We start from the raw sequence: 11,696 nt of genomic DNA on the forward strand, positions 1-11,696 counted from the left end.
TAGAAATTAAAATGAAAGTTATAACATGAATTAAATAATCAAATCAAGATTTGAATAGCGACGAATACCTTTACACAATGGGCTCTCAATGTGGTTCAATTTTTCAATGCAAAAATGCTACATTACTAACTTAACTCAGCGTACAAATTTCTTAGGATTGAAACATGTGTAGACACAAATCATTGTTTGTATATTAGCTAAAGGAAACTGAATACAAATCTTCTCAAGATGATTTATCTTATAATATAACCTCCTTATATAACATTCTAAGTGATTTATTATATGACTTAAAACCTATGGATTACCAATCAAATTGAATTGTTGGACAAAGTATCCTATAGAAATATGATTTCTGGTAATCATTTCCTCTATTATCATCTTCAAAATTGGTTCAATAAATCTGTCGATTGATCTTCAATGTGATACTCTATTCGATCTGATATGATATTTGTTTATAAGTTATCACGAACTTTAGTTCTCCTTTCATGAAAACCCCATTGACTTGGACAATGACTGACATGTACCACTTGTCTTCTTGCTTTCATGACCTAGTTGTTGAACAAATGTCCATCTCCAACTCATTTGTGATCATGTCCATCTTCTTGCTTCTAACTATGGTATCGGGTACAAAATTTATATACTTGCTATAGAATCAAATATTCTTGTAGTGACTTATTAGAAAATAATTCATAATCAAAATTACTTATTTAAATATAAAAATTATAAAAATAAATAATTTACCTTAAAAATGGTTCCTTCATGCATTATTTTATAGATTGTAGGTTTTTGTGCCAAAATGGGGTGAGGGTGAGGGTGAGGGTGAGGGTGAGGGATAAAAAATCATAAATTATGACTATAGAAGGAAAATTTTTAGAAAAATAAGCGAAAAAAATATTGAAAATGAGAACCTAACATGGTCCATGAGATTGAGGAAGAAGAAGTTGTTGAGAAAAGGGGAATTTTGAAAACCAAAAGTTAATAATAGAAAAGAATTATTGATATGTGAAGCTTAATGTCGTGGGTGATGATAGTGTGGTTGGAAATTATGGTGTTTAGTGGGTAGATTTATCAAAGAGCAATTCTAGCATCAACAATGTCTTGAAATTTTGGGCGAATGCTTCCTACTAGTGATTTGAATGCAAATATGGTGCATGGGATGAGAAAGTTATAGGCCATGTTAGATATCCATTTTGTGGTATTACATGTGTTTGGAGAGACGTGGAGTACACTAGAGTGGAGGATTAAGTAGAGAGAGTTATACAATGAATTGAATGGGTGAGAAGTGAGATGGAGCGAAAGATTGCATAGTAAAAATGAATTCTTCAAAAACAAAAGTGACCATTACACCTTAACCATACAATCCCTAACTATCTAAAACCCATGGGATCATTAAAAAAATTCTTCTTTTCCTCGTCACTATATTTATTTTTTATCATAAAATCCATGTGTACAAAAACTTTCATTTCATATAAAGGCGAGGACATCTCAATAGGCCTAGAATCGGTGTTTATCTATCTTATTTATAAATTAAAGCCTCTTCTTATTTGTCTTATTAGCTCCTATCAATATACAACACCAACTTTAAGTTGATATTCATGAAAATACCTTCCTTTATTTGTTGACATTAGTAGGTGTTATCCATCCCCTCAATATATACCTTCCTTCATTTGTTGACATTAGTAGGTGTTATACAACCCCTCAATGTATAGATGCACCCACTATTACTATTCATGTTCGTTTATGTCGATTTTACGTAAAATTTGGCCCATTTCTCAAGTTCCAACCCATATGGTATGACTAACAGATATCATAGAGCATAGGAATTTGAGGAAAAGGAATGAAGTTTCGAATTAGGCTAATGAATTACGATGGTGTCACAGGGACAAGTGATGAGTTGCTACAAAATATATGGACTAGGAGTTGAGTATATTACTATTGGGTTTGGTTTTTAGTTGACTATACGAAAAGCCACCGGATGTTACCATATTAGTGAGCTACTAAAATTTAATAAGTCTATGCCAAATTCACGATGGAAAGGAAGCACGATATCGTCAGCCTCAGCCTCGTTGATACACTTCAATGACAACCATTATAAATACTCATTTACAAAAATACCTAAACACTGACATCATGTTAACATGAGCCCTAATTATGAATAAGTTTTCTAAAAATTAGTGAAGATAGTGCTTGGTGAAGCTTTTATGGAGTGAAAATTGCTAACTATTTGGAAAATTATTAATATCTACTTATTATTTTAATTGTTTTATATATTGGATATTAATATTTTCTAAAGGTTTTTATTAACTTAAGTTTTTTTTAATATTGATAAGTGTCTTCATTTCAAATAGGGATCTGATTAATAAAAAAATATAACTTAGAATAATGATATTATATAAGGAGGGTATATTTTCTATTGTCTTTGCAAATAGGAAGATGAAATTAAATTTTTTAATTTTAATTTTGGAAAATATTTTTTCTTATTATTTTAGTTTACTCGGTAATTAAGTGGTAACTTTCTATTTCTAGTTTTTTATTTCAATTATATTTATATTCAATATTTATTTCAATTATATCTATATTCAATATTTGGGTGTTAATGGCCATAATGATTCAAGTTGTCTTTTTTATTTGTCCATGTTGTATTGTGATTATATTTCCAAGGGTTTGTTATACCATAAGACTTTTATTAATCATCAATTCATTTCGATTCTGGACTTTTTCAAGAACAAGATCTTGGAAACACCCGTTCACTTCTATTTATTGGTAAAATAGCTTATCACTTCCTTAGATGGCATTCTATACATCGACTACAACAATGCCAACCAAAGTATTTTTTGAGAATTCAAATATTACACCTATGTATAGTATACTAGGTAACTATTTTAATTTGAGAAATCATACATATAAAATTTATGTGAATATCCAAATAAAAATAAATGTATTTTACTAATAAAACTAGTAAGTTTTTGGAAAATATTATAAATTTAATCATACTTAAGTAAAAGCTATGAGGTTTTTTATTTTTTTGTTGTTAGGTTATGTGGCTTTTTATTTTTTTGTTGTTAGGTTATGTGAGTCTTAAGAAGGCTTGCATGCCTAACCAATGGCTTGAGTAGTTGCAATCCAAGGGCATCTAAGCAATCGAAATCACTTGGGGATCACACCCGACGTGGGCCACAACCCTTAGCATGGGTGGATTTTTTCCTGTGGAGTTTCAAACTGGTGACCTTTACACAACATAGTTCCTTAACATAACACTTTCTCATTGTCTCCTCTATTCCCCATGTGCAAAAGCTATGTAATTTTTAACTAAATGGGAAAATATGTTTTCTAGAAATTGGCCAAAAAATAGCCAATTGGAAAAATTTCACCCCTAAAAAATTCCCTATTTAAAATAGCTAAGTGAAGTGTTAGAATTCAAGGAATAGCAAAGGCTAAGGTTGATCTAGTTATTCACCAACTTTTTACTCAACATAGTGGTATTGGTATTAATCTTAATGGTCATTTTCTTCTTCTAATTGTAGTTCAAGTGAGTTCATGCTTTCATAAATTCTAGTTTCTTATGTCCGGTTTAATAATACACTACTCACATTTTATATAGAGCTCAAACATTTAGATAAGCTTTCTCCCTATCATGTAGGAAAAATAACTCTTTTTCCTCCTGTTTAGTGGAAAATTTTGAACTTATTTAACTAGAAAACTAACTCCCTCATTTTATATTTCTCATCCATATATTCTTAAATTTGATTATGATCACGTAATGAACATAGTAATGAAGCTAATAGATGGAGTTGCAATAGGTTCCACAATTAACAACATGGTCATAAATAGGATTTCATTGTGGCATTTCATAAACTCATGGGGAGATTTTTGCAAAGAAACAACCACAATTTTTAATCCATGTTTTGAGGGCAGTTGTTTGACCAAGGAAAATTTTAAGAATGAAAGTTCATCTTAAAGTTTAGAAATCTTGACAAATTTTAATAGTCCTTAATATGAAAATTGTAAAATGTTGGCAATATTTTTGTAAAAATATTTCTATTTCTAATGATTTATATTAGTCTATATAAAATTTTGGCTATTTACAAGGTAAAATAATTTTATAGTATAAAATGTGGGCGAATCTTTTTTTGAAAAAACATAAAAAATTAGCCCACATGTGAATATTAACCCATAAAATTTTCCCACTTATTTGGACATAAAAACACTCTCATATAACATTCAACTTACCCATACTCAAAACTAATAACATGAATGAATGAAAATTAACCACTTTATTAATACAGTCATATTACTCATAATGTTAATGATAAATAGAATATCATCCCTTAATGTTAAGTGTTTTAAAGTCATGATTACATAATTTACTTCTAGAAAAACTGACATCACGTTATTTTTACTTTCAACACAAATAATTTTATTTTGACAATGTGCATGGTTATAACGTTAGCAAAAGATTTTCAACATCACATCATTCGCTTTACCGTAGAAAGCTATAAGCGTTCCCATTGGGAGGTGATGAGGGTAGAGTGGTTGATTATAAAGCCGTGGTTTGTTTTAGTTATACTCTAGCTTATGCTTTATGTGGAATCTCCCCGACCACGTCACACATAATCTAGTAAAAGAAAAACATGGAAACATACGGCCCCAAGTTATGAACTTTTATGATTGGACATATCATGCAAGTTCGCTTCTAATGTTTTTTCATTTAAATAATTGGACACATTAGCGAAGTTAGGTATTGCTTGGCCATTTAATGTCCGAGTCAAGTTAGGTAATTAGCTTTCACAACTGCAACTGACTGGATGAACGTTCAACGATTGAAAGCATGCATCGGGATTTGAGGGCGAGTAGTACGGATACTATTGTTTCGTTGACAAATATATGTAAGCGTGAAGGTTGATGGGAAAGTACAGGAGGTCATTTTTCATTTGATTTATTATTCACAACCACAACCACAGTGAGAGAATGGTTGAGTTCAGATGAGGCGAAATAATATAGGGAGTTATAAAATCCCTTTCCTTTACATTCAAGAATCGCATATGCTATGGTGACACACAGGCGGAATCAAATACAAGGGTTGGTAAGTGGCCATGTGACCATCATTGAAAATTGAAGGCTGATGGGCTCCATCCATTCTTCCTCGTGTTTGTCGATCTCTCTTTTTCTGAATGTGTGTTTAAATGTCTGCGTTCCATAGTTTCAGGCGCAGATGAACCTCTGGCAACCTGCGTTACAGTGGTTGGAGAGCGCACCATCAAGTTCAGTCACTTGCAGAGAGGAGCAACTGGTAAACACAGTGGTTGGAGAGCGCACCATCAAGTTCAGTCACTTGCAGAGAGGAGCAACTGGTAAACACAGTGGTTGGAGAGCGCACCATCAAGTTCAGTCACTTGCAGAGAGGAGCAACTGGTAAGTGGGCTTAAACATGAGTTTCACACCAGGGCGAGAAAAAGGATCCCCCATTTCCTCCAAACCAGAGATACCAAAAATGAAAAAAGGTCTCTGGACACCTGAGGAAGACAAAAAACTCGTCAATTATATGATGAACAACCGCCTTATTGGCTGTTCCTGGAGCTATGTGGCCAAACAAGTTGGTAATTACTTAAGTACCCTATCTTCTGTTTTATTCTGTTCAATTCAGCGAGGTGCAAATTTCAGGTATTTATTGGTTCTCTTTTATTCATTCAACCTTTAGACATTGGAGATGCAGCCTTCAACTTGTTACTTCATTTTATTCAATTCAACCTTTCCTTTAATTATTATTAGAGGTGCAATTACCAGAGCTGTAAGATCGAGCTTTCTATTAGGTTTTTTTCCAGTGTAAAATTATTTTATTTGTATATATTGAGAAGTTATTTTACTATTATAGTTATAAAGATTTCTGTCAGAGTTATGAAAATGTAAAACGTTCACCGAAACTTAAAACGTTCACAGAAACTTATACTGGTAGTTTTGGTTTTTATTTATTTTTAAAATGTTTTATATATGAATCGAGGCTTCTGTGATTCATAATAGTTGTAAGAAGAATTTCGGCATAAATCACATGAGGAAAGATTTTTGTCGACGCATTTCGAACCAACTAGTGTTGTTCATCGTGAGGACAAGTTGGTTCGAAACACGTCGACAAAAGTCTTTCCTCATGTGATTTACCCCGAAATTCTTCTTACAATCATACCATATATTTAATCACTGACAAAGTTTTAAATAATACATTTAATATGAATTTTACTGAATTGATTTTCTATTCTCTTATTATTTTAAATTTTTTATATATATATATATATATATATATATATATATATTAATTTTGATTAATAATAATGATTGATGTTTTTTAAAATAGATTTAGTTTATAAAGTGATAAAAAGTATAATTTCATTTTAATATTAAAATAATTAATTGATATTTTTTATTTCAGATTTTTGTTATCCATAGTGATCTTGAGATTAATTATATAGAATATTTTTCCTGGTGGATTTTTCAAATCCACCAATACCTTGGGCTTGAAAATGAACCTCGTTAATAAGTTCCAAAAGTCAACCATAAAAAAACTTTTATATAATTAATTAAAAATTCAAGTTAAAAATAATTATGATAAGTTAAAAATTCTGAAAATTAATAATATAATTTATATTATATTTAAATTAGATCAATAACCATATTTAAGAGATATTATTTTTATTTAAATTATGAAAAAAAAAAAAAAACTCTAAGTTTATTATATATTTTTTAAATTTTTTATTAAATAACATTAATTTCCTCCTTTGCTGACAAAACTGTATAACAACTAATTTATTAATATCATATTTCAAAATACTAACTAATATATTAATAACATACTTTTTAAAAATGATGGTTTTCATATTTCAAAATATTTTTGAAATTCATTCACATCCGTCATATTATCACAATATTCCAAAATGTACCAACTAATTACCCTTTACAATGCAAAACAAAATTATTTTTTATTTTTACGGTCCCGGTTCTACAAACTTTCAAAATTCTCAGTTATTACTTTTTTTCTCTGATGCCAATTCCTTTTTTTTACACTTTTGTTATTTATAAATATAGTATTTTAGTCAATATTTATTTGAGGAGTTGTTTTTAGTGTGATTTGTAGATTTTTGGTGTCTGAATTTGGTCGAAAAATTGAGAGGAAATCTTGATGTGTTATTTAAATTGGTTTTTTGAATGTACGTATGATTCAGCACCCTGAAAAACCTCGAACCCATTTGGATTGTGCAGGAGTTACCCATCAAACTTGTGATTTTAATAAATTCCTGCAAAATTTTAGAGAAATTAAACCAAAAAAACCCCATGAAAAACTTCCAAAAATCCACACTAAAAACAATTCTCTTTTCTCCTCTGTGAAACTCTGAATATGCTGTCAATTAGTTAATAATCAATTTTTTATTTTAATAAATACTTTTCTTCTCTTTAAAAATCTGGATATTTAATAATTATTTTTTATTTTAGTAAATACTTTTCTTCTGTTTGAAACTCTAGATATGGTGTGAGTTAGTTAATAATATGGTGTGAGTTAGTTAATAAATTTTTATTTTTTATTTTTAATTTTGAGGATGCTGAATTCATTTCTATTATTAATTTTAGTATCTGATTTAAAGAAAGAAATATCACCACCACGTGTTTAGACAAGTCCCTGTGCTAACTCTAGATATAGCCTCAGATAATTCTCTTTTCTCTGTGTGCAACTCCATTGTCGCTCAGTGATTACCCTCTTCTCCTAGGTCAGATGAACCATTTTTATTTTTACACGATATAACATTTTTAAGGAATAGACATCCTCCCCAACCCAACAAAAGGCGTTTGGCGAATCATAATAATACGGCCATGAATATACAATGTGCAGGTCTCCAGAGATGCGGAAAAAGTTGCAGGTTGAGATGGATTAACTACTTGCGACCTGGGCTTAAACACGGTGCAATTTCACTCCAAGAAGAACAATTGATCCTATACTTACACTCCATTCTGGGTAACAGGTTGTACTTTATAGCTCGGTTCACTTTTATTATTATATTTCTCAGTAACTTGACATTGTTGGTTGATTTTAGAAATATTCTAAAATCTAACTTCTCCGAAAAGTCAATAGTTTATTTCCAAAAATATCTGGAATCTGCAATCTAGATAAATCCAACCATATTTCTCTCGTAATAATTGGTCACATGAGTCCCTGCTTTCTGTCCATTGATTCAGCAAAATGAATGGCATTGCCGATGCAGGTGGTCTCAAATTGCTTCCCATCTGCCCGGACGCACGGACAACGAGATTAAAAATTACTGGAATTCTTACATCAAGAAGAAGCTTAACATCAAGCAGCACAGTCTCCCCTGTTCCTCCTCCAGCAAAGCCGCCAGCAACAACAGCAGGGAAACCAACATCCTCTCTCAATCTGATCACACATACAATACAAATTCAGTGTCTGCAAATGCTTCTGATGCTTATATGGCACCTCATGAGTCTGCCAAGCCATCGGAGGTCCTGCCTGAAGGGTACCTGCGGGCACATGATGACATATTTTCTGCCATGATTACTGCAGAAAACCAGCACTCTTGCGTTCAGGATGTAGTGGATTTGAAGCCTGAGCAAAATAATGAGTTTGAAATTGCTGCAGACCCCACCAACAACCAGCTAATTTCTTGTTCACGGCTGTGGACTGATCCTACTTCTACTCACACGAGCAACAGCATTTCTCAGGCTTTTACATTCCCAGGTCTGCAAGCGCAAGAATATTCTTATAAATCTGCAAATTCCTCGAGATGTGATAAATTAGTAGACCCGTGGAATACATTACAATCTCATGAAATGCATTGCTCTGTCAATAACTCTCTTGGTTGTTCCATCACTGTTCCTTCTGGTGTTGAGATCAGCAACTCCTTGAAAGAAAAAAGATGAAAGCGATGGCCATATCATTAATGAAAATGAGAACGAGATCATGATCCACAATTCGTCGTTGTCAGCATCTTCTGTAATAACTCCATGGAGCGTTGGTCATTCCTATTCAAATGCAGCGGATTGCAATATTGTTTGTCCGGGAGATTATACGAGTAACAAGGCGGAAGATTTCGTAAGCCAGCTGCATGAGTCATACCTACCACAAAATTCCCGGCCCCAATTCAGTGCACCAGAAATTCTATGGACCGACGTTGATCAGCACTTTAACATTCAACCTCAGGATGAGAATGAAGGAGAGGGTTATGCATATCTGAGATATGGCGAACTGAATTTGGGGGTACCAACTCATATTAAAATTGATAGGCTGAAGCGCTATCAGTTTCCTGAGATCGGAGGAGTGCAGCAGGATTGTTCATCAATGGGGAATGAAGAAGGCCTAGCAGCACTAACTCCTACTATGTTCAGAGGAAGAAAAACGTGCAGATTTGAAAGTGAAGGCGAAGCATGAAAAGTTACCAGACAGGACGACCATGTGTAAAATACTTTTGATTTCGATCACGCCAGTTAGGAGGAGATGAAATACAAATGCTTTCCTCCTGTCGCTTTGAAATTGAGTTAGGAGTTTTTTAATCAGGAGTCTAATTATCTTCTACCAAAAGCAGTGTCTGTTAGAAATGCAGTGCCATTGCAGTTCTCTCGTCCCTATGAAATTGACCCGAATGTATATCAATACATATTATATTTCTATTCAAAAGTCAAATTTGTTGTAAAAATGTGTTGAAATAGCATATTTCAATTCTATTCTATTTTATTTTATTTGAATTGGTTTAAATATTCAATAATAGATAATGTATTTTAAATTGACCCGAATGTATATTAATACATATTATAATTCTATTCAAAAGTCAAGTTTGTTGTAAAAATGTGTTGAAATAGCATATTTCAATTCTATTCTATTCTATTTTATTTGAATTGGTTAAATATTCAATAAGAGAATGTATTTTGAATTGGTTGAAATATTTAGTAATATCATATTATAATTCTATTCAAAAACAAAATTTGTTGTAAAAATGTGTTGAAATGGCATATTTCAATTTATTTATATATATATACTAAATATCATATTATAATTCTATTTGATATAATTCTATTCAAAAACCAAGTTTGTTGTAAAAATGTGTTAAATGGCATATTTCAATTTATTTATATATATATAGTAACTCTGAATTTGTTTAAATATTCCATAATAGATAATGTATTTTGAATTGGTTTAAATATTTAGTAATAGATTATGAGTTTAATAATTAAGAGTATAGTTTTTTTTTTTTAATTATAAATTTAAATTTAAGAATAAATTATTGTTAAATTATTGGGAAGAATAGCTTTCCCAATATAGAAGAAGATGTTTTAATAGATAATTTAACTATAATTTTAAAATGAAATTATTTATATTTCCAATGATGTCGTGGATAATTGCATCCACCACCTTGGTGATTGAGTGACATAAAGGGTATTAAAAGAAGGGGATGGTGTGGCCACCCCGTGCATTATTGAAGGATAGCCAATGGACACCAATGGGGGGAGTAGGAAGACATGATGAATTGTCACCTTGTCGAGAATAGATGCTCTACCATTCTTAAAAGGTTTGGGTGTGAAATTCAGGAAGAAGGTAGTTTGAGCAAAGAGGTGAGTCGTAACTGATTTGGTAATTTGGATGGCCTCCCAAAATTAAGAGAGGACTTGGCATACTAGAATTTCCAAGCATAATTATGCATTAGAAGAATTTAAACAATCTCACCATGGAGCTCAAAGAAGTTGTGTCACAGGAACAAGCTGGCAACCTAGGGAATGAGCTAATAAAGGAGGAAGGCAATCTCTTGGTGGTCATCATACCCACAATTCTAAGATCAACTAGTGCAACTTGAACACAAAAGGTGGAATTCAACTCTTCTTGGGTAACTCTAAACCCTTTCAAATTCCTTTGTCTTGTACTCATTATTTTTCTAGGTGTTTGGCACGAATGCTTGCAATCCCCAATGATGACAATGTGAGCTAGCCTATTTCTTGGTTGAATTGGTTTAGTTGTGGTGACTCTGGTCAGTTAGAGTCTAGTTTTGAGCACTCTGGAAGATTATTGCTTCTGGTAATTGGGCCCTTAGTGACTTCATACTCACCAATTATGGGATGTTGGGATACTTTTGTCATTTATGTGTTTCGTGCTCACCTGGGGTTTGAACCCTGGTGTCTTTTCAACTGTGAATTATGTTTTTTTTATTCCTATATAAACCCCTATCATTCATATGCCATGCAACATAAGCACATGAGGATTTGGAGAGGTATTGGGGGGTGGCCGAGGTCCTCATGGCCACAAGCGCACCCAACAAAAAGCATAGGATGTTGTTAAGGCTTTCCAATTAGCCATTCCCACTAGTATTCGTAGTGAGATTCAAGCCCTTGAAACCATGGAAACTAAAGATGGACATGCACTTTCTGACTCAAAGTTACTAGAGGAGTTTGGGCAGATGGTTTTGGACTCTAGACATATTAGGGACTGAAAACAACGGTACCTCCCATCTTTATTTCAATAATGGAAGATGAAAACTTTGATTAGTATGATTCTAATGGAAAGGTGGGTTGATTAGTACAATATATTTTCTATCCTTGCGGATATAAAAAGAGAGAAAATAAATATGAGATTCCACATGGACAAGATGGACGCCCGTCTAGCTCAAATTGAGTGCCATATCCCATGCATAGCTACCTCATCTGTCCCTCCAAGT

The 11,696-nt window shown here is 32.4% G+C and overlaps 1 protein-coding gene across 1 annotated transcript; it reads left to right on the forward strand.

Annotated features, from left to right (window-relative positions):
• Positions 1 to 5,131: 5,131 nt before the first annotated feature.
• LOC149248962 (uncharacterized) lies at positions 5,132 to 8,916 on the forward strand. Its single transcript, XM_089451502.1, has 3 exons — positions 5,132 to 5,597; positions 7,874 to 8,003; positions 8,244 to 8,916. Exons 1-3 carry the CDS (start codon positions 5,429 to 5,431, stop codon positions 8,914 to 8,916), a joined length of 972 nt encoding a protein of 323 aa, XP_089307628.1. The 5' UTR covers positions 5,132 to 5,428.
• Positions 8,917 to 11,696: the final 2,780 nt, after the last annotated feature.

Source organism: Pinus tabuliformis, chromosome 7 (genome assembly GCF_031772625.1).
Source record: "Pinus tabuliformis cultivar Carrire ecotype Pingquan chromosome 7, CPIR1, whole genome shotgun sequence".
NCBI classification, from domain to species: Eukaryota; Viridiplantae; Streptophyta; class Pinopsida; order Pinales; family Pinaceae; genus Pinus; species Pinus tabuliformis.